Source organism: Oenanthe melanoleuca, chromosome 10 (assembly GCF_029582105.1).
Source record: "Oenanthe melanoleuca isolate GR-GAL-2019-014 chromosome 10, OMel1.0, whole genome shotgun sequence".
In the NCBI taxonomy this organism is placed as follows: Eukaryota; Metazoa; Chordata; class Aves; order Passeriformes; family Muscicapidae; genus Oenanthe; species Oenanthe melanoleuca.
Genome location: NC_079344.1, coordinates 18450528 through 18474422, shown reverse-complemented (window position 1 = coordinate 18474422; position 23895 = coordinate 18450528). Strand labels below are relative to the sequence as shown.

The following is a 23895-nucleotide window of genomic DNA, read 5'->3' as shown; positions in this document are numbered from 1 at the left end:
GCTGGACAGATCCTTCATGCAGAGAGAAAAAGGCCAGAGATTTCTGAAAAGGCCATTAGAGACCCTGCAGGGACAAACTGATCCCTCTGTGGGTCACAGCCAGGTGCATTATTGCACCAGAGACCCCCTGGCCTTACAGAGGGCCAGCAAAAGGAGAGCAGCTCCAGGGGTGGCTTGTGGCCATGGCAGCTCAGGTGCCTGCAAACCAGAAAAGCAGCAAATTGCTTTTGTCCTTGATATATACTGGAAAAGTGCTATTTTCCATTATCTGCTACAGCAATTTTGCCAGTTTTTGCGTAACTTGAATCACCAACAGGAAAGGGAAAACATATCTGAGGAAGATAAATCAACACAGAATGCAAACAGTATGCCCACCTTGCAAGTACCCTCTATTTTTAAACTTCCAGTATTTACCTGCTTCAGACATGAATTGATAGCACATTCCCCATCTCCAATTGGAAATTATCAGCTGGAAAAGAAATTTTTTTCCCTTGTATATATATTTTTTTCAAAATATCCATTAGATTTTTTAGATGAGAAAAAAGCTATCTCTGCTGCTGATATTCAACTTGTCTTTTAATGTCAAGCTTTTAATTAGCTGAAACTAATACTGCTTGTTTCCTTTATGGTGTGAAAATTTAGTTTCCATCAAAATTTCACACCAGCCTAACTTTTTACAAAACAAACCTTCAAATATATAAGCATTGTAAGGAAAACACTTAAAAATAGAATCTAGAATGTCTAGAATGTTCTCCCTAGCTCATCTCAGGAGATTCACCACAATCTAATTGAAATATGAAAAAAAGAAGAATCAAGCAGCTCTTCTTTTCTGTCTCAAAGTCTTTTCCTTGTATTTGTACAAACAGGTCTGGGATGGGTTTCAGGCAGTTTTTGCTGAGGACAGGCCCAAGCTTTCCCCCCTCTTGTGCATTTTTCTCCTGCCTGGCAAGGCAGCCTCACTGCTGGGAGAGCAAGCTTTGATCAGCAAACAGATGTCCAGCCGAAATGACCACAGGGCAATGAGGATCCTGAAATGGCCCAAGAGATGCAGATTTCCCTGCCCCTGGGGGTGCTCGTGGCTGGGAAGTGCCAGCAGCCTCTCCTGGGCTCTCTGGGGGGATTTGGGGCTCCAGGGAGAGCCCAGACAGGATTCCTTCCAGGAACAGCACACTCTGGGGCTTCAAGAGATCATTTCTAGATTGAAAAGCTCCCAAGTCACAGCCCAGCCTGGCGTCTGGCCATGCAAATGCTCTGCCAGCCTGCACATTCAGAGCTAGAGGGATTTATTGAGTTGAAAATGCCTTTTAGACACCTTGTGCTCTCTCATCACATCCACACTGGTATCTCTGGAGCCTTCTCGAGCGGGGCCCTGCCCTCGCCACAGGCAGGACACGGGTCTGCGGCTGCCGCTCGTGTCCCACGGAGCCGAGGGGCTGCAACCAGCGGCTGCGAGCTGAGCAGCGGCTACGGGCACGGTGTGACCCTGGCGGGGCGATGGTGGGAAACGGCAGGGACTGTGTACTGGATACGGCACAGCTGGGATTGTGTGTGGGATGTGGGAGGAGCTGGGATTGTGTGCGGGATGTGACAGATCCGGGGTTTGTGCGGGATGTGACACTGCCGGGATTGTGTGCGGGATGTGACAGATCCGGGGTTTGTGCGGGATGTGACAGAGCTGGGGTTTGTGCGGGATGTGACAGAGCCGGGGTTTGTGCGGGATGTGACAGAGCTGGGGTTTGTGCGGGATGTGACAGAGCCGGGGTTTGTGCGGGATGCTGCAGGGCCGGGGTTTGTGCGGGATGTGACACTGCCGGGGTTTGTGCGGGATGTGACAGAGCCGGGATTTGTGCAGGATGTGACACTGCCGGGGTTTGTGCGGGATGTGACACTGCCGGGATTTGTGCGGGATGTGACAGATCCGGGGTTTGTGCGGGATGTGACACTGCCGGGATTTGTGCGGGATGTGACACTGCCGGGGTTTGTGCGGGATGTGACACTGCCGGGGTTTGTGCGGGATGTGACAGAGCTGGGGTTTGTGCAGGATGTGACACTGCCGGGGTTTGTGCGGGATGCTGCAGGGCCGGGGTTTGTGCGGGATGCTGCAGGGGCCGCACGGGGGTGCTCGGCGGGCGCGGTGCGGGCTCTGCCGCGGTTCCTTCACCGTTCAGGTTTCGCTCCACCCTTCAGGACACTGCTCCAAACGCCACAATTTCCCCCTGCCAGCAGCGTTTCATTCGTATCTCCGTGCACGGTGCGAGAGCAGAGAAACGCCTGTGAACATTCACGGTCACAAACAGTGCCAGAAGGAGTGGTGCAATTCCCTGCTCCATGGAGCATTTTATTGCGTTTCCTGATGGTAACAGATTGATGCTATTGTGCTTGTTAGCATGGTCAGCTTTTACTACGAGGTCATTAAGGGGTTTATCTCTATCTTTGAGGTTCTGAGTTTTTTCCCTGGATTCACAACCCACCCTTAGAAGCCACTAATAAAGTGTCTTTTTTCTGCCCCACAGCACACTGAAGGCAGCGTTTGAGATGCTCAAGCAACGTGAGTATTTCCCTGTTCCCTTCTGACCTGGGAAACACAGCACTCAATGTGTTCATCCTGTTCCCTACACCATTCCCAGCTTTTCTTTCACAGCCTGGAGTGTAAAGAGGGGAGAAAATGGATGCCTACTCAATCTGGTGGCAAAGAAAATGGCTTGTTCTTCAAGTGAATTTATCTGGGTCAAGTCACAAGATATGAACTCTGTTCCCTTTTCTGTAAACCACTGACACCAAACCAGCTCCCTAAATGTGCCCAAAGCTCAATGAAACCCTTTCACATAGATAAAAAGCAGCACCAGGACAGCCAAAAGGACACTGTACCTGGTCACTGGCACCTGCTGTTTACACCAAAACTCCCTCTTGAAAAGCAGCTGCTGCACTGAGGTATTTTTAGGGCTTGGGTAGGAGAGCTGAGCATTTCTGGAAAATGCAGGGCTCCATTTCAGAGGCACTGAAGCTGACAAATGCAGAACAGTTCCCAGCCATTTCAAACAGCACCAGCCAGGTGCCTTGAAATTCAATCCATCTTGGCTGATCCTTGGAAATTCTCAGCGTGCCACCTCATCTAATGACTGGCCAGTGCTGGCAGCAGCTCCCAGGGCAGTGACAGCCCAGCAGCACAGCAGGGCAAAGCACACACGGGGTGATGGAGGCCAGAGCTCCTTCCCTCCTCTGCACCACAGCTCCTGACCTTCATCCCAAAGGAAGGGGGGCAGCTGGGGTAATGGGGCCATGAAGAAACATTCCCTCTGTTCTTGAGCCCTCAGCAATGTCAGTGCATGCAGAAACACAAGGGAGACCTTTTTTAAGGCTGCCCTGCTTGTGACAACTCACAGGGCAGCCACATCACAGAAACATATCCTGAAAGATGGGACTCTAAAGGCTTTCCCACTGACTGAATATGAGTTCTGATTTGCTTTAGAAATTGAAAGTGTTGGAAACTCTCATATCCAGCTGGCAGTAATGCTAAAGGAAGAACTGAAAGGAATAGAGGAGTTCCGAGAAAGGCAGAAGGAGCAAAGAAAAAAGGTGAGAAACCAGAGAAATGTTGAAACAGATTGGGTCAATGGTCCATGCTGGTCACCTGTCTCCATGCACAGGCTGGGAATTCTGCAGAAGATGATAAAGCATTAGCAGCATGCCCTGTTCCCTCTATAGATGAGGCTGTGGAACAAAAATCTCTTTCTGATCCCAGCTGGAAATAAAGTAGTGCTCTGAACTCAGGAGCCAGAGGCTTTAGTCCCTTTTACTCTCTGGTGTAACTGCAGATGCTGTTGTTATTATTATTTCTGTAAGAGCTTAATCCTTCCTTTTCTCTTTATTTTTAATGGGTTTCTTTGATATGACCCTGCACAATTTCCAACACACACTAAATAAAGCTGTAACACAAATGTTTAAAAACATGAAAGCAAATTAATGTCATGCTGAATGCAACACCAATATGTGCTGAATTCCAAATACATGGAATAACTAGCATCTAGTTGATGTTGTATAATAAAAAACTTGATTAGATTTAAGGCCATTTCATCCCCTATGACCTTATCAAGCCCTAAGTCTCTTTAAAAATAGCTCAATAGAGACAGCAGTGACCAAAGACACTCTGACAGCACTGAGTGATGGAGGAGTAAAATAAATATTCCTTTCTTTGCTGATTTTAAACAGGTGAAAATGCATATAACCAATATCCAATGCCACAAAAATTGCATGTCTACAAGCCCTGACACAAAGAAGCTTGGAATAGCAAAGAATTCTGAATATGAAAGTGGGTGAAACCAGTGCTGCTACTGAGATTTGAGATTGGCAGTGATCTGATGAAGCAAATCAGGCATTAAAGGAGAGACAGTGGACACCACATTCATCAGTGTTTGTCCCCTGTTCCCTTTGTCACTGGGATGTGCAGAGGCTCCCTCCTGTTGAGAACCATAAGCCTGTAACTCGACTGGGAACAGTTAGAGAGGTCTGGGAAAAAATAAAAAGGAAAACCTGCTTTGGAGTCTTAGATAAGCTTTTTTCTCTGTCCAGCATGTGGCTGTGAGGAAGCCAACATTAGACATGCTGGATGGTGTCAACAGTTTTGGTAACCTCCCAAAATGCTGTGATTTGGACTGTAGCTGTCTCAGGACTGTGCCCAATGTGAAACAACTGCTGGGTAGCCCCGGAGAGAGTTTTGCTAAAACAGAATGTAGAGATTAAAGGACCAAAAGTCCCCCTGAAGAAATCCATCCCATGCCAGCAGGAGTATATCTCATTGTCACATAAAGCTGGACATATCACAACTAGAGCCATGAAAGAGAATCCAGCACTGTCCTTCCAACACTGCCCAGATAACTCCAGCATGGAAATCAAATCACACTGAGCATAAAGTTGCCAGAAGCAGTGGAATAAAAAAGAGACAGGAATTGTTTGGATCAGAAATGGACAATTGCCTGTGCTCATGTGGGTGAGACAGTGGTTTGGTCTGCAGAGATGTGGGATCATGCTCTGGAACCAGCAAAGGAACCCTGGTGGCAGAGCCCACTGGGACTGAGTGTTGCAGTATGTCATCTCCTCAAGAAAAAAAAAATAAAGGGAGGAAAAAAATGAAGATCTGTCCTCTCTGCTATTAATGGAAACCATAGAAGCAGTATTATCTGGCATTATTTTTTTACCTGGTACTTTGATGCTCTCTGTATCACTTAGAAACCTGTCATTTATAAAAGCAGAGTGAAGTAATTTTGCCCACAGGGAGGGTGGCTTATAGAAAGACCCTGACTGTGGTTCTCCTAATCCTGCTGCTGGAGAGGAGAGGAAGGAGTTCAAAGCAAGAAGTGCTGACCTGTGTGTGTTTCTTACAGTATGAGTCTGCAATGGAGAGGATGCAAAAGAGCAAACTGTCCCATTATAAGAAAACCATGGAGGTAAGCAGGGAAAGCTTGGGCAGGTTTCCTGGTGCAAGCTGGCTCCAGAAAAATCTCTATCACATGTACCTCTATTTAAAGAAAGGTCAAAGCTGTGTGAGTGTGCAAGAGTGTGTGAGGGAGGGAAGATGTGATTCCTGCTTTGAGAAGGAAGCTGATCTTCCCTGCTGCACCCACTGAAAAGGCTCCAGAAGGTTAATACAGGATCAACAGTGCCCCAGGTCAAACAGGATTTCATTCTTTCTGGGCAAGGGTGCTTAGAGGAGTAAATATAATTTTTCAGTGTGTGTAAGTACAGTTTTAAGAACAGTGAGGGAATCTTGTAGGCAGGAGGAATCCTCTCCAAGCTGGAAAACTTACAGGTACAGAAACTACAGGCAGCTGGTTTGGTTTCCAATGGGCAAGTGTCTCTAAAGGGAAGGAGTTGCAGGCCTGTCAGTGCTATAGCTGGAAGTGCACTAACAATTTTTTTTTGAAATGTGGTTGTTCTAAGTGCATCTCTAAGGTACAGAGATGTTTTGGTGCAAATAAAGAATTCTCTTGCTTCTGAGAATTACACCAAGACTGTTGCCTCTGGGGTACTGGCTCTGCCTCACAGCTTGGAGCAGTGGCCAAGGCAACAGATGACAACCCACCCCAGGGCCACCCTGGGAAGCTGGGCTCCCAGTCTCATCTCTCCATGGTTTTTGGGCAGGTGCCTGATGCACCAGTGATGGCAGAGCAGCCTGTGCAGCCCTGACCCCTCAGGGAGTTGCAGTTGTACAAAGCAAACAATTTCAGGGCTGCAGGAAAAGAGAACCATTTATGCTGTCAGCCCCTACTCCAATGTTTCAGTTCTATTTTTTGCTCCTTATTGTGTCATTGGGATTTTTTTTCTATTGCCCAAACCAGGCACTGATTTTCTCCCCCAAACTGCAAATGAGAAAGTGGTGGAACACCCCTGAGGGGGGATCCCAGCCATGTTACCCCCCAGAGGCTCATGTTTGGTTTCATTTCCCCCAGTCCAAGAAGACCTACGAGCAGAAGTGCCGGGAGGCAGATGAGGCTGAGCAGTCCTTGGAACGCACCAGCGCTTCAGGCAACCAAAAACAAACAGAAAAGGTACCTGAGATGGGAATGCTGTGCAGAGGAACAAGAGAAAACAATTCACCAGCCCATTCTGCACAATGCCAGGGGCTCTGTCTTCAAATTAACCCCAAAGAATCCTCTGGGAAGGGACTAAGTTATCTAATTAATCTATCCCAGGCTGTGATCCAATTGCTCTGTGAATCCTTAAAGGAAACTGAATGAGAGTTTTCTCTGAAATTATTCATTAAGAAAAAGAAACAAGTCAAAAATATGTCATGCAGTTAGTTTTGCCTTTTGGTCTCTTACACTTAGTAGGCATAGCATCTTACATTAAAATGGGTATTTTTCCTCAACATTTTTCTCCTTATGGTGGGCTTAATTTCAACTAAATCTACAGATTCAAAAATAAATCGTTGGAAATTAAGGCACTGCAGTCCTTCATTGCATCGTCTTGATACTTGTAGCTGACAATTCACTAACTTTTAATGGGAACATTTTACAGTGAAACAGATGGAGAAAACAAAATAAATGAACTCCCTTTGGCTCAATAAAAATCAGTGCAGTGTAAGCAAAAAGGATCAAAAATCATCTCAAGGAGATTGTGGGGGGGTGGTGTGGAGACTCTAAAAACAGCATCAGAACTTTACATTTTATTTCCAGCATTCTCTAATCTTTGATGAGCAAAGCCCTGCAGCTTAGCTGCAAAGAGGGGATGGAATCCCAGCCCTGCCAAAATGACACCAGAACATTTCACAGCTTCAATGGCAGCTGAAGCTGACCCAGCTCCCTTTCATGCAGAAGGGCCCCAGGGTGCTCCATTGCCATTTCTTCCCCACACATGCCAGCACGTTGGGAATGCACAGAGGCAGCTCACAGGCTGTTTAATTCTGCTCGGCATTTGCAAACAGTTTGGGCCAGGAAGCAAATAAGAATGAAGCTTCTGTTGCCAGCTTACTACATGTTTCCCAGCCAGCTGTGATGAGGAATATGATCATAAGAACCCCTACCTGAGCCTTGTCTTCGAGGGCAGGATGGAAGAATGTAATACACTGATGTCTAGAGCAGTGCATTACTGTGCTGTCATCACCATCTGTGCAGAGAGACCTGCGAGTACAGACCTGTCAGTGATGGCTGTTTTCTCATTTGCTAAAAGCTGCAGCTTTTTAAAACAAAGAACCTCTACTTAGAATGAATTTCACTTTTAGACTTATGAGTTGTTATGGGAAATAATCTGGCATTTGCAAAGTATTTTAAAAGCTGTGTGCTTTTCATCTGAGTGTTACATGAGGAGCTTGAAAGATTAAGAATTTTAACTGCCATTTATTTCTGCTTATAAATATCAATTAGAAAAGCACATCAAACAATTGAGAAAAAACAACTCAGCCAGCAGGCACAGCTTCAGGCTGGATCATGCTGGCTCTGAGCTCCTGTGGCAGGGATGTCTGAATGAAAATCTTTCCCTTGAAGTCATTGGACCTGTGGCTGCACCTGGGAATTTCTGGTCCCTGCTCCTTAGCACACATTCAGCAGAGCTGTGCATAAAGGGGGGACAGCCAGGAAGTGTTTGCAAGTTAGAACCTTTCCCCTAGAGGGGAAAAGAGAGCAAGTAGCACAAAAAAATGGGGCAGAAACAAAAATATGTCAGAAATTAATTTGGGGTGTTTCTTTTCCTGTTTCAGAGCCAGAACAAAGCCAAGCAATGCAGAGATGCAGCAAATGAAGCAGGTGATGCTGTTTGCAGCTGAACTATGATTCTTCTCAGCAAAGGTCTGCCAGCACAGGATTTGGATAGAACACATCCAAACCAGCCAGGCTGTCAGGGTTCCCAAAGTCACCTATCCAAATATTAATGAAGAAGCCTCTAAAGAGCAGCCTAAGAACCTGACAGTCACTGGCCTTCACTCCCCTCGGTGGAAATGCCAGTGTCCTGCTTGCATTAAAGAATTACAGGGGACCTCCTTTAGGGACTTCACCCAGGGAAGAGAAGGTCTTCTTGAAGCAAGTTTGAAAGCACAGCAGACACTGAAATTGCCCTGAGACAGCCCAAATCAGGTCCCCCATGCCCCTGTGCATGAGCACAGTAGTGTTCTCCAGCCACCAATGTGTGCATGCCCAGGAGGACAGGCCAGCACACACTGAGCTGGCTCAGGAGCTTGGGGTCCCTCCCTGCTCATGGAACAGCTCACACCAAATCACATGGCTCACCTGGCTGCCTTGGAAAGGAAACAGCCTAAGGATGCTCAGTGCCCAAGCATGGTCCAGGCTCTTCATCTCTGAATGCATTACCCATAAAGTTTATAAATGACCTGCAAACCATACAGAGAGAATCCTTACTCTAGTACATAGCTACAAAGAAAAAACCCAATGATTATTGTGCCCCACCAGTTCCAAGCTCACATTCTTGTGATTCTCAGGCAAACCACAGGTCTGACGTGAAGGAATCACAGGAAAGGAGAATAGGAGGAAAGAGAGAAAGGCTGTGTCACTTTTCCCTGACTGTTGGGTTTCTGTTCTGTGTTTACAGAGAACGTGTACAAACAGAACATCGAGCAGCTGGATAAGGTCAGGACAGAGTGGGAACAGGAACATATCAAAACCTGTGAGGTAAACATTGACTTTTGCAGTGATGTTTGCCCACTCTTTATTTTATCCCATTGGAAGATTTCAGTCTAAGGCCTGAAATACCATCCCAAGGGTTTTGCTGTTTGCTTTATGTGGAATCTCAGCAGATGTCTTTGCAAAATTACTGCAAAAACTGGAGCTTATTTAGACATAGCTGCTCCTGTCTCACTGACACTCTCCTTGCTGGTCAGCATAGCTCTGTGAAAATAAAGGAGGGGCATAAGTGCAGAGGTGGGAGAGGTGGAGCAGTGTATGAACTGGTGCCTACCCCAGTCACTCTCTATGTTCCATAGCACTTTAAATTCACCAGCAGGAATATTTGTCCTCTGCCATGAAATTATCTTTCAGTTGAAAGGTGGTGGTAGAGAAGTCTCTATTTTACTGAGGATGGACAAGGAGATTTGCACTTGGCTATTAAGTTTTGCACAACAATTTACAAGAACTGATTGGCTTCCAGATCAGCCACACATTTGATCACAGTAATCCTTCAAATACATTTGCCCATCTACTAAAATCTGATTCTGCTATATTTACTTGTTGCAGGCTTTATTTCCACATTAAATGAAATGCCAGGAGGATACCTTTCCACTTCTCTGCTTCCTCTTAAATATTCCCTGTCTGAGAGGACTGAAAAGCCCCACAACTGGCACAAACATTTCCACAATATTATGCCAAGCCTTCCCCTTCCAAAGATGCTATTTTCTCCCTTCTTAAAAAGTCAACAAACCAATGAAGCATTCAACCTCACACTCTTTTTTGTCCCATATGGCTAAATCCTGACCTGCCCCCTGCTTAATCCAAACAGCCATTCATAAAGGAAGGGCATCTTTAACACCTTCTTTTAAAGGTGCTTGTAGAGAGATGAACTGATACTCTTTGGGGTTTTTTAAAACTAGCAATTTGTACAAAAAGCAGCTTAAAATCCTGCACTTGTGGCTGCATAGTGGGAATGTGGAAGTGCTGGGGTTGCTTGGATCTCTAACTGAGTGCTGGACAGCCATAGCCTGAAAATGTTGGCTGGCAAGTGGCAGCACTGGGCTGGCCTTTGTCACAGGGGCTGTGCCACATTGTCTTGGAGTGCCCTGGTTCTCCAGCAGCATGAGGGATGTGGCAAACACAACACCAGGCTGTGCTTTTCTGGGTGCTGACAAGGGCTTAGAAGCCCAGAGTCACCACACTTCCCCCTTGGATTTCCTGCATTTCCTATCAGGACACCATTTACCTGGAAAATTCAGCTCTGGTGCTGTTTCAGCAGCCTTTCAGGCTTATTGTTCAGAACAAGTATTGAAATTCTCAATCTCTACCTTGCAGGGTCCCTTTAAAAGCTTTTACTCTCAGAAACCAGTCCCCACAGCAGCTTACTCCCTTGACAGATACTTTTTTCTGGTTTTTTTTTTTTTTTAGTCAGTAAGTTATTAGATGGCAGGCAGCATACCCAACTGAGTGTTCTGCTGAATGTTGTATACATTCGTGCTGTTCTGGACATAATTACTAGCAAATAGAGATGGAGACAGATGGCTGGAAGCATCTGAGATTTTCACACCTCATAGAAAACCAAAACCTTGTTCTACTTTTTGTTCTACTTTTAACAGTAACACGTAGAGATCAGTGATTTGGTTTTTAAAAAGTTTTTAAAGAAAGAGCTTATCTGCCTCTTCCCCCAAATCGGTTCACACTTCTCTCTCTGCCCCCTTCATCCTTCCTAAGCCGTGCAGCAACATGAGGAAGCCAGACAGATGAGGGAGGTAATTCTGAAGAGAGAAAAATGCCTCGTCTTTACCACAAAAATAACTCTTGATATGCAGAGTCAACTCCAGAGTGCCTCAAGTTCCTTCAGAAGAGAAAAGTTCAGAGACATTTTAGATGGCAGAGGTGGATAGTTTTGGCTCTGCCTCTAACATAAACACAACCCTGTCATGCCAGTACTCTACTGATCTGTTAAACATCAAGATCTCAGTGTGATGGGCAGACAGGACCCTGACTCTGAAATCCAGAGGTAGCAGTCAAATCCAGGTCTAGATTCTTCTCCCTTGCTTTGTTTTTGTCTCTGAAATATAACTTTAATTTAGAGCAACCAATTAGAACAGATTTTTGAGCACAAACAATAGATGCAGTTTCTCCACCAACTGAAAAAAACATCCTTTACAATGGTGCCTTCAGAATAGGTTTGCATCCCCAGCCCTGTCCCAGCCTGCAAAGCAAATAACTCAACAGCACGAGGCTCCATCCCGTTTCCTGTTTGGCTGCAGGTGTTCCAGCTCCAGGAGTGCGACCGCATCACCATCCTGCGGAACTCGCTGTGGGTGCACTGCAACCAGCTGTCCCTGCAGTGTGTGAAGGATGACGAGGTACAGCTCCCTGCCCTGCTCTGCCCTGCTGCCTCGGGGCCAGTCTCACTGCTGCTCCCTCTAGATGTCGTCCAGATGCACGGCTGGATGCAGACAGGCTGTGGCACGCTCGGTGGCACTCACTTGTCACCTCCTTGGTTTGCTGGGCAATGCTTCCTGCCACCAAAACACTCAGCTGAGTAGATCTGGGCTCTGACACAATTTCAAAAAAGGCATCCAGTCATGGCCTCAGAACTGGAAGATGTAAAGAATGCATTGGATTTGACTTTGAATGGCTGCTTCCTGCTATTAATTTCTCATGTTGAAAAGTCCTGGACTGCCTTTGTCCTGCTCTCTTTAAAGGCTATCCAGAGCACAAACAGGAGTGTTTACAGGAATATTGGTACAGGGGGCAGGCTAAAGATCAGCCAGCTGAGACACTTACCAAGTATAAAGTGTTTCTTAAGGGGACAATTACTACAAGAGCATTGTTTGTTAATTCAGTGTGAATGTTAAAAGTTGAACTAAACTCTTGGATTCTGTTTTGTAGCTGTATGAAGAGGTTCGGGTCAGCTTGGAGAACTGTGTTGTAGAGTCAGACATTGATTACTTCATTAAGACAAAAATGACAGGAACACAACCTCCAGGTAATTATTCCTACTGATCTTGTCAGATGGCTTATGCAGTGCCCGTCCTTTGGAGGTGACACCAGCTGGAGGAGTTTCTGCTCCAACTTTTCATTCCCACCTGCCATGGCTCTCTTCCCCCACACTGAGCTGCCATCCTGAGGTGCTCTAAGTGGGATAGCAGAATGATCCAGCTTAAAAATAACCCTCCAAAGAAGAAAAAACTTGTTTTGGCTTTGCAGCCAGGCTCATTTCACAGCACAGCTGAACTGACACCGCTAAGGAGGTGGCAAATTGCCTTGCAGAAATGGCAACTTCAGCTTCCTGCAGTGGTGACAGCCAGAGCCAGCTCACCACATAACTGCACCCCAGTGTCCCCTTACAGAGGTGCTGCCTCTTCATCTGCAGCACAGAGAGGACCCAGTTCCCTGTTCTGTTCCACATGCCAAATGGGAATAACAAATTTTCTGCTCTCAGGAAGTTGTTGGCGTAAGCCAAGACTTTGGCTGGGGGAAATTCTGAATGCAATTGTCTCTGTCCCAGCCCACACAACTCTCAGGTTCACAGCTCTGCCCATTCAAGCCACAGCTGCCTTTTCCTTGACTTCAATGCTCAGAACCTCTGGGCTGAAATGGAGATTGACCTTGTGCAGTTGTAAAATGAAAAGCTGCAGCTGCAGGGTAGGAGTTCTCCAAACACTCCTCAGGAAAGGAGCTGTCTAATGTGTCCCATGGATGGCCACAAACCACACCCCAGCACTTCAACAGGCAGCACCAGACAGTTCCATAAAACCCTTCCATGCTCAAAGTTGTACAGGTACAAAATGTGAAAGGCTTGATCCCTGGGAATAATTGTCTCAAACAAGTTCCACCCCTTTATTTTCACTGCAGAGCTCAAAGCTGGCAGGAATCACATCCCAGGACCTTCTTCAGCAGAACTGGGTGCTGCCAGTAACTCAGCACTGAGCTGTCTGAGGCCTGCTTTTCACTCAGCCTTTTTGCCATTACTCTTGTGATGGTTAAAAATTGGAATTTGGGGAATTTTTTAAAACTAATATATTGATACTGATGCACTGGATGCCATTTTGCTGCTATAGTTTAGTCTTCTTCACATAGGGGATTTAAAATCACTGTTACAGGAGAATTTACCCAGGAAAAATTACATTTTCAGTGGCAGAAAGGAGACTGTGCCTTGCAACAGTGTGAAAAAACTTCAGTATACTAAGAAATGTGTAATTCTCAGCTAGGATTTTTTTGGTTTAAGTTTTGGGGTTTTTTCCCTATTTGAGATTTGTCATTCTCCAGTCACCTGGGAAATTTCTACAATAAGCTCTTGGCCACGTCAGAGTCATTTCTAATAAGAAATAGGTGCAAAAAACCCTCGAGAGCTTTATGAAAGGCAAATCAAAACCTGACTTGTTTTCTTGTAGTTTTTATTTTTGCCACCTTCTAGAAGATGACATGCTCTGGAAGCAATATCCCAATATCTCCACAGCTCTGGCTAATGAGTCTGCACTGTAGCACATGGTGAGCTGTTGATCTGTGCTATTATTTCCAAAATGCAGGAGGAATCCCACATGTAATTGTGCACTGTGTGGCAGATTTTCATCCTGACCCAACCTTCTTGAGGGTCTTGCTCACTTTCTTTTCTACCCAGTCTTACAATGCCCTCTGGACTGGGAACTGCACCAAGGTGACAATGCAGAAGGGCAACAGGAGACCCTTAAATTGGTCAGAAAACTCCCTAATTAATGAGTCTTATCTGAAGGGATTCTTCACACTCTCTAGCTCTGAGTGCCTGCTCTGCTTATTATCCTGGCTGATGCAGTGTGAGAATGTCAACATAACCTTTAGGCCAAGTCCAATGTCTTCCTTAACTTGCTGCTATCAGGGCTGAGATAAAACACCATCACAGGCTTCACTCTTGTTTGTTTGGCTCTCACAGCCAGCAGGCAGAAAGGCTCTGTGGCCAGCAGCTGTAAGCAGCTGCACTGGGGACAAACAAATCCATCTGTAACTATTTCATCTGTAAAGTTACACTCGGAAATGGTCTCAATTTCACCCTTAATGACACCAGAGGGGAGAGTGGAGGAACTGCAACCTAAATGTGTTTGAGAGAACAAAACCCAAACATATCTGAGTAAACAGCAAACAAGCTCTCAGGAGGCGGAGGGGGGAGATATGAAAGGTGGGGAAACACACAAGCACACAGCAGGAAATTGCTCGTTATTGCTGCAGGCAATAACACTTAGAAATCTCCCCAGCTCGTAAAAATTCCTGGCTGGATACACTGAGGGGAAAAAAACCAAAATGCTGCCGTGAGCACTGCTTGGGCTCCCAATGACCATACTCTGCCCCCTTAGAAGCTGAGCTTTGAGGCAGTAGAAGCAGCAGCCGTGGAGGAAACTGCCTTCCTCATTAGGGCAGTCAGCTCTTCCCGTGGGTGCCTTGCCACCAGGGCTCTTTCCAGCCACTGGAATGGCTTTTGCCAAGCCCCAGGTTCCCCTGAGCTGCTCCAGCCCCATTCCAGCTGAGGGCACACAGGTGCTGCCCTGCAGGTTGCTCCAGCAGCCCGGGTCACATTCTGGCAGGGAGGAATCAGCGTTTGCTGTTGGAACATCTCATTTTTGTGGCCGTGTTGCAGCTGCCATAGGGTACGAGAACTACTACAGCCGGGAGCGCAGCAGCAGCCCCAGCCAGAGCTGCGGCATGATGAAGAGGTGAGTGGCGCAGCGCGGCTCCCGGAGCAGCAGCTCCACACCGACAGCCATGGGTGATGACAAAACACACCTGGGAAGCTGTTGCTGCTCCTCATGGGAGCAAGAGGCAGCTACGTGTCACTAAATGGGCCTTGGCAGAAGAAGTAAAGGCATTAAAATGGAGTCAGAGTAATTTTGCCGTGCCCTGGTGGGAAGAGGGACAGGGGATGAGTTCATCACACAGTTACTCAGCCAGCAAAGGGAAGCAGGCACTCGGCTCCTCCTTCCTACTGAGTCAGGGCACGTGGCAACAAAACCAGCTTGTTCCAGGGAGGGTGAAGGTGAATCTGGCTGGGAGCAAAGGCTGGGAGAGCTGTCCTTCAGGGCAATTCCTCCATCCTTCAGCTGAGCAGAGCAAAGAGCTGCTCTCTCTATCTGGATCAAAGGGGGAAAAACACAGGGTGGGAAAACTCTGATGATTAGGGAGGCAATTTTCCTTTTTCTGATCCATTTCTGCTGGTAAATGTTAAAACACAGATGCAGTTAGAGCAGCAGAAGAGCATGGTGGCTCTATTGGTTTAAATATTTTATACTAAAATGGCAAATTCACAGTGGGGAGGGCACCACAGTTAAAGCAGAAGAGATTTATAATTTAACAAGCCCTATGACATGGCAAAGGCAGGAGGCAGGCAGTGATCTCCCATTTGAAATGAGGTCCAGGCTTGGCAGTGAGCTGCTCAGGGTTATACACAACACTTTGTTTTGCAGTTGGAAACTGGATCTTCTCTAGTAATGAATTCAGTGCTGCATCCTGAGCAGTTACATAAGGCAATTGTACTGCTATTCAGAACACAACTGTGAGCAGCATAGGCAAGGAGCCTAGAGAGACTCAGCCTGAGTCTTTCAGGAACTCTTGAGATAGAATATCCATCTTCCAGAAAAACTGAATGTTCACTAGCTGAAAAATCAGACCCTTTAAAGATGCCTTAAGCATGCAGTGCTATTTCTATCTCTGCTTGAGAATCCCAACCCATTTTCTCACTTTACTTAGTCTTCAGTACACAGCTGTGATATAGGAAATAACTAGGGATAGATTAAAATAAAAATTCACTTAAACTCACAGCTTTTAGAAAGGCTTGTTACACAAGCTCTGTATTTTAAATTGTATCAGGGTTTTCCTTAAACACAAAGAGATGTTAATCTCTTATAAGCAACTTACAATTTTCATCATTTTAACATTGTGAAATAATTGGAGTTTCACACCATGGGCCTTTGGCTCTACAAAAAATATTATCTGCTGCATTTCATGCACAATTTAGTGAAGGCTGATGGTTCAATAGTCTGCTTTCTTTTTAAAAATACATTTTTAAAGGAAGATAAATACATCTACAGCATGAAAGAAAATAGAAGGCCATGGGAAGAGGTGACATCTACTCTGTGAAGCAGATGGAGGGAAGGCTGAGTCAGAGAGCTGAGATGAAGGAATGCTCATACCCAGGCCTGTTCACTCACTTTGGTTTTGGCTTCTCTTGGTTCTGCAGATTCTCTGGACTTCTTCATGGGAGCAGCAAAAACAACACGGAAACTGCCACTCCTTCGGCCCCTCCTCTGGGTATGCTCTGCAGGAAATCACTTCACCACATGTGTTTGTTTTAGATCACTTGCTAAACCAGGCTTTGATATGGAGCAGAAATGTACAACAGATATTCACATGTTGGCAGGCAAGAGTAGTCTGGAAATGAACTTTGCTTGGATGTGTATTAAACAAATTTCCCAGTTTAAAGCAGAATAATCCATATATTCTTCAAAACCTCCATCTAGGCAGGGGAGGCTGTACATTCAGAGCAGCAGCCTCACATAGATATTAGTTTTCTCCTTGTGTAGCATAACTACCACTAAAAAGCCCCAGAAAACACATAAAAATTTTAACAGAGCAGACACATGGCTTATGAATACAAATATCCACCTCACCTCACAGTTACACTGTTGTCTTGTAACCCTTATAACTGGGAATTTATCAGATTGTATTTAAAACACAGTATTTTGACTATGTAGAAGGTAACAGGTTTATGGCAATTTTTATTGGTTTGATAGCAAACAAAAGCATTTTAACTGTAGTTCTTACCAAAAGAAAAGTTGTTTTCCAACAGCTTTAAAATCAACTGCCTCTGTCAGTCCTGCCTGCTTGGGCACCCAGAAACACAGCCCAGAGTCTCTCTTGCTGCATTTGGTGCTCAGCAAGGGAAGCTCCCAGACAGATGCTGGGAAGAAATGAGAAGTTTCCCTAATTACAACATGCTGTATTAAAACAAAACATCTGCACAAAAAATTATGTCTGTGACAAATAGCTATGTGAGAACTATAGAAACCACTGGAAAATGTCTGGTGACCCATTGGCACAGTATTTTCCATTTTTCTCAAGGGGAAGAGAAAAGTCCTATGTGAGCCATGGAACTGCTAGAATTTTATACTCCCAGCAGCAACATTTTAAAACCATTTTAATAAGTGTTTCCCTCCTTGGATGACGTGGGTTGTGTTTTACCAGGGGAAACCTTTTTTTCCAACCTGAGGCTGAAACTATTTTCTGACCTCCCACAAAGTTCAGTGGGTGTATTGTCATCTCATGAATGAGAGACAGTTTTTGTGCAGGACTTTACCTACAGTTCACAGCAGCTTTTCTATAATGTGCATCTCCAGGCAGAGAGAGAACAGAACCCTTGTATTTGTGAACTCTTGCATGTGATCCCACGCATTTATAACCAACTGAACTCTTTGTTTCTGGGGTGGGTATTTCATCCTTTTTTTTTCCCCTTGCAGAGGGAACAGACGGAGTCTATGCATCCCTTTTAATAAATGAAAAACCTGGGACATCACAAGACTACAGAGTGCTTTATGACTACACAGCCCAGGTAAAAAAAGACTTCAAAATAAGTATTTCATAACATCACATTTAAAGTAAGCAATGCTGATTGAAACATATTGAAAGTGTAAATTCTGTGAGGATGTTACTGTCGTTTTACAGCCAGGGACACGATGCTCCAGTTTAGCTGGTTCTCCATGCTGGAGAGGACAGAATCCCATAAAGAACTTTCTTTCCCTGTACTTCCATGCTGCAAGCTGCAGAATCACAGTGGATGAGGTTCATCTGCCAACAAAAAACTGTTAAAGAGAACAACCTGCATCCTTCAGTAGGATATTGAACTCTCCCCAACTCCAGTCCTGACCAGGCAGAATACAATTAGTAAAAGGCTGTGAATGGACTGGTTATAAATATTTGTTAATTCAGATGGACTCCAGAATCTGGACTCCAACCCCACTTGCTTTACATGTCAGTTTAAGTGTTCCTGTTATTAGCTTTAGATCAGCAGAAGAAACAGCATCCACAAGGTCTTATGTCTCAGTGCAGAGAGAGCCTCACACCAAGGGACCTGCCACAAACAGCCAACGTCGAAGAAATGTGACAGTGACAAATTAGATAGCCAGATACATGATGAAAACAGAGGAAGTGCTCAAAAGGAGCACTTTTCCTTAGGTACAGCAGTATTCCAACACCTTTTATTTGATGTTTGGGGGGGGTTGCTTAATTTTAAACTTTCTTTTATTATTTACATAAAATTTCATGCAAGTACAGCTGAAAGCACCTCAGTGTTAATGGCAGTTCCCCTAAGCAGACTACTGGATCACCTCATTACTCCAGGAGTCCCTTAAATCTGTGCCACACAGGGATATTCCCTGCTGAGAAAAGAGCCTGTTACTACCTTTAGTATATTGTACATCGAGGCCTCTCATTTTCTGAGTCCATTCTTACCTACTCAGGTGCATTAAATTTAGTTTTAGCTGACACCTCAAACATCTCTGGAAGCCTCCCTTATGCTGTTTTCTATTTACTACACTGTGGGCAGCAAAGTGGTTTCCTATGGAAAATAGGACAGCACCACTGAACACTGCTGGCTGCCTGGGAGCTCAGGGAGAGCTTATTTGCAACTACTGCATTTGTCTGGGGATGAAAGTCACTGCTGTCCAAGAGTCACTGTCCCCCACTGTCACTGACATTCCCTGCTAAAAGAACTGAGAGACCTATTTCAGGCATGGATTAGCAGAGGCACTGTTATCCCCCTTAGGAATCAAGATGTGCTCTGTTTTATTTAGCAACACCAGCAGACTATGCAGGTCACGGTGAGCTGGTTTAGGAGAGTGGTGTTTAACCCTTTCTGGACTTCTCCAGTGATAAAACCATCAGGTTGTGCTGGATGAGACACCATGGGGGCTGGGGAAATTTGAGGATCTTAAGGAAATAGCCCAAATCTTAATCCCTCACTGTCTGATATTTCAGAACCAAAAGGACACTGGCAGACTGTCGAAGAGCAGGACTGAAAAAACCCCCACCAGGTACCTGCTTGGGCCCTCCTGTGCTCTCAGGCTAACTACATTTCTTCTCCCTGTGTCCTTGCAGAACGTGGATGAACTGGACATCAGTGAAGGAGACATTGTAGTTGTGATTGCAGAAAATGAGGATGGCTGGTGGACAGCAGAAAGGAACGGGCAGCGAGGCTTCGTGCCAGGCTCTTACCTTGAAAAGCTTTGATGAAATGAAGCCCCAGTCCTCAGACTTTACAAATATTCTATTACTGAAAACAATCAGCACACAAGGTCTGCTTCAGCTGACCAAGGGCATCCCAATAATAATGTTTTCTACAACTACCAGTCAGGAAATGACCAACTGACCATGCTTTTCTCTCCCTTGCTCCTGCCTCATCCCATTATTCTCCTGGCCTCTGCTATCTGAAAAAGACATCTTCACTCCTGAGAGATTAGGACTTGCATGTTTTGGCACAGTCCTACCCTCAGCACATTGTGCTGCCAGCAGCGTTTCCTGGCAGGAAAATCCTGCCCAGATCTCAGCTGTGCAAAGGGAAAAGATCACAGAAGCAAGTGCAGGTTCTCCAGGAGGGAGGACTGTCCCCAGCCAGCCTGGGAGCCACTCTTACAGCCACAACACCCACATTCTCTGCCATGGCTCTCTTTCTCTCCATGCACAGGCCATGCTGCCATTTCTGACAGAGGATGGTTTATCAGTGATGGATGAAACCACAAAAACAGTGAATGCAGCCAGAGAGGAGCACCTGAAGGACCAGAACACATCCCTAGTAGGAAACGTGAGGCACTCCCCATCACAGCCATCTCCTAGCACAATGAAAGCCATGCCAGCCATGGCTCTGCTTTGCACTGGGACTTTGTTCTGGGACAGATGATGGGCCCAAGGCTTGCTTTTGCCTTGGCTGGAAGGTTTCCCTAATGCCTCTCTGGGTTATAAAGTTTAAAAATCCAACAACACAACGAGCAGCTAAGCCAAGCCTCCAGCAGAGCTGCACTGCCCTGATTCCTCTCCCCTGAGCACCAGAGAATTGCCAATAACCTCCCCCTGCAGTGTCAGCAGGGCAGCCTCCCTCCCTTCCTCCCTTCCACCTCTCAGCCTCTCCTGTCCTGCCCACGGGCTGCTCTGGCTCCATCTGCAGCTCTGCACCTCTGAGACAGCTGCCACAGGGACCTCCTGGGTGATGTGCTCATTCTTCAACAAAACCTCTTCAGAGATGGTGCACTCTGCAGCTTCACTGTATTGCACTGATTTCAGCTCTAGCAGTCTTTCTAGTTTAATATTTAAGAATGTTTCTGTTACTGTACTGTACAAGGGATTGATGGATAGTTTCTGCCATTTTTCCCTTTTCAGTATTTCAAGATAATTTAAAAAAATTAAAAACTAGTGATTTAATTTGAATCAGAGCAAACTGTTTCTGGGGGCACAATGACCATCTGCCAAGGTTTCAGGTCTTAAAACTGAATCAAGACAATGAAAATTAATCATATTGCTGCCCAAAAGGCATGGAGGAGAGAGGCACTGTTAGCTCAGACACATAAGAAAGGCAAGAGAAATTTAGACAAAAGGAAAAGCTGTAATGGTCAATGCAATCTTTTGTTAAATGAAACATGGTGAAGTTCAGAGGCAGTTGCAGTATCTTATTCTTCCCTCAAGAACGGAACAGAAGTTGCTGCAGGCCCTTTTCCTTTGGCTGCTGCAGTCCTCTGCACAGGCCCTTGTCCTTCCCAGGTTCCCAGGCAGCACATCCACAGCAGGGCTGAAGGGCTCCAGCCCCTGGCATCAGCACAGGCTGGGGAGGGGCTGGGCTGGGCTGGCACTGAAGGCAGCACAGCAACAACAGCAGTGCTGGCTCAGGCTGGAGAGGGAGGAGAGGTTTCTGTGAGCACACCTGAAGTGAGAGATGCACCATGGCTTCAGCTTGGCCAGGGCATTATGAGTGCACAACCACAGCATCCCTTGTTAGCTACAGCAGGAGAGGAAACCAATAGCACAAGAGATTTAATGTATTTACTTCTGGAACACTCAATCTTCAACAAAGAAGACTGTATTAAACCAATAAATAAATAACCTTAGGTAGATATTTTGCAAATTATCTTAATTAAACAGAAAAAAAACCCCAAACCCAAACAAAACCACTGAGATGCACCTTCTCTAATGATGTGGGTGGGGCATACAGATTTTGCAGGACTCTTCACTTCTCTGGGGGCCCAACCTCACACAAGACACTGCAGGGCCCAGTCCTGATTGCCCTGAAACCCTACTGCAGACCATCTTTGTTCCATGGAGCACATGGTCTACATCACCAACAGACAGCTGCTGGAATGGGGGCTGCTCTTTCTCTCCCATCAAATCATTCCATATTTTTACTGTTAAAGTCAGGAAACCAATTTCCTTTCTTCCAATCTCTTCTTCTGCCAAGTGAACGCTGTTGAATAGCAAGAGGCTATAGGTATTTCAAAATCTCCCCAATGTTCACAGCATTTGGGTCCCACATGCTAACTCCAGACTGTTCAGGAAATGAAAAAGCAGCAGCAATGTTTTCTCATGAATCCTCTGCTTCACGTGGTCTAGATATGGCTTGGAACTACTTATCAGCCAAATTCTTCAGTTTGCCCTATCTGTGTGGCAGCACTTGTCAGAAATAGAACAGAGATATCAAGAAATACCCACACCCTCTGAGAACACCCACATTTTAGGTGTCATCCATCTACCCACTCCCATCAGCAGGAAAAGCAGGAAGGGCAGTTGTAGGTTACTGCCTTAATAACATTGCCCCATCAACATTTCCTCTCCAGTTTGGTAACATTTGGGCAATAAAACTGACACAATCAAGTTATCATTCAATTTTCAGCTGAGATGGGAAACTGAAATGGGCCCTTTCCAGGGGCATTCTTGTACTAAAGTCAAAACACGTGTATTGTTCTCTTTTATCATTTACTACCAATTAAGGAAAAGAACTGGAAAACCTGTATGAAATAACATTTAACCAATTTAACCACATGTAATTAGGAAGTGTCTGCAAGTGTGGAGTGAAGTCCATCTCTGCACAGAACAGATTTCTGCACATTAAGAGCCCACAAGCCAGTAGTAACAACAAAGTAGTATCAGACTAGAAACAGAGAGATCCAACAGACCCAGCTCTAGGACAGCCAACACAACCAGGCCTCCTGCCAAGCTCAGTGATCTGTAGAGCCATGCAGCTTCCAGCATTTCCAACAACTAAAAGCAAGGGCAGCTAACAGGAAGAAATCAACATCTTCCCAGCTGAGCATGTAGAAACAGCAGGAGCACAGGGACTGTTCAAGGTCTGAAGTGTTGCCACCTCCCCAAGGAGCCCTGGCTCGAGCTCTTAGTGTGAACAACCCCAGCACACGTCAGCCCAAGTGGTGGCAGACCATGGACAGAAGGCATAAACAGTAGAAACTCTTACCTTGGCTTCCTTCCTGTCTCCAGAGGTGAACTGCTGGTGTGAGTCTCAGCAGAGGTCATTTTCTCCTAGTTGCAGCTCATACCTCACTGATTACTGAATGCATTGAAGTGGAAGCACGTGGATGCCAAGAGCAGACACATTACAAGGCAAGCACCAGGTGTGGGTGTCAGCCTCAGCACTGGTGGGTAACTCACACACTTTGGGGTACCACAGAACCTCCTGGCAGTATCACTGTGCCTTGGCTGAACTGTGCAGGCTTGGGGAGCACAGGGAACTCTCCATCAGTGCTATCCAAACACAGCATGAAAAGTCACTGTTAACCTTCGGTGTGGAGTGGCAACAGCTCTGTATGGAACAGGACAAACTGTACAGCCCTGAACAGCAGTCTAGACTGCTCAACACCATCTCTTTTCTGTGGTTTTCTTGTTCTCCAGTTTGCAGGGCTGGGGCACTGAACACAAGAACAATCCCAGCCACACAAATAACAGTATTTCCCATGTCCTTAAACAGGAACACACAGAGCTAGTGAGCAAGAAAGGAAACAAAGTTGTGATGCTGAGTCTTATCAGCCTTCTGGAAAACAAATGTCTGCTGAAGGACTACAGGGGCTGATGGGCTGGGTTTTGTAGGGGAAGAACACTTGTGTGGAGAATTAGATTCTGGAAGAGGAATTAGTGTCCTGCCTGTGATTATATTATTTAACAAAATGCCAACGCATTTGCTTGAGAGGGCAAAGAATTGGTCAAACTGTTAGCCATCATCTATTCTTTGTTAGCAATTACCTAAATGCAGCAGCCAGCTCACATTTTGCTCAGAGCTACAGTTATCTCCAGATTTGTGCACTCCTGGATCCTGCACAGTGCAAATCTGATCTGTTTCTAGAATAGCTGGATAATCATATTTCCATCAAATTAGCCAGTTACACACGGTACAGTGCTCAACTTGTCCTTCTACCAGCTGCTAAAGGACGGCTGACACCTGATCTGGCACCAAGCTGCTGGGGCACCATTAAGAGCACATTTACTGCCTATCACTGCTGCATGCCATGTGGCTGCAGCCCTTCTGTCCCACACACTGGCCCAAAAGACAGATTTACTGTGTTGTTACCTTCTATCTGAAAGGACAGACTAAATCTCACTTTTAGATAGAAATCACCGTGACCTCCCAGCAAAATCAGTAGAAATCAGAACTGATATCCCCGAAATTTCTAAGGGGAAAGACAGTATCATCCAAAAGCACCAGGCAGACAGAACTCCACTTGGAGCACAGCTTCGAGTTTATAACCAGGGACGCCACGTATCA

The 23895-nt window shown here is 45.7% G+C and overlaps 1 protein-coding gene across 2 annotated transcripts in view; it reads left to right on the top strand.

Annotated features, from left to right (window-relative positions):
- The window catches only part of PSTPIP1 (proline-serine-threonine phosphatase interacting protein 1), a 47998-nt gene extending 26757 nt beyond the window's left edge, over positions 1-21241 (top strand). For both annotated transcript variants that reach the window (XM_056499980.1, XM_056499979.1), the window contains 12 exons: positions 2514-2548; positions 3470-3576; positions 5382-5444; positions 6447-6545; positions 8192-8237; positions 9037-9116; positions 11384-11482; positions 12012-12108; positions 14731-14806; positions 16327-16397; positions 17603-17694; positions 19239-21241. In XM_056499980.1, the coding sequence (XP_056355955.1) occupies positions 2514-2548; positions 3470-3576; positions 5382-5444; positions 6447-6545; positions 8192-8237; positions 9037-9116; positions 11384-11482; positions 12012-12108; positions 14731-14806; positions 16327-16397; positions 17603-17694; positions 19239-19370 (997 nt within the window). In that variant the 3' untranslated portion in view covers positions 19371-21241. The remainder of the gene's footprint in view (positions 1-2513; positions 2549-3469; positions 3577-5381; positions 5445-6446; positions 6546-8191; positions 8238-9036; positions 9117-11383; positions 11483-12011; positions 12109-14730; positions 14807-16326; positions 16398-17602; positions 17695-19238) is intronic.
- The last annotated feature ends 2654 nt before the right edge of the window (positions 21242-23895 follow it).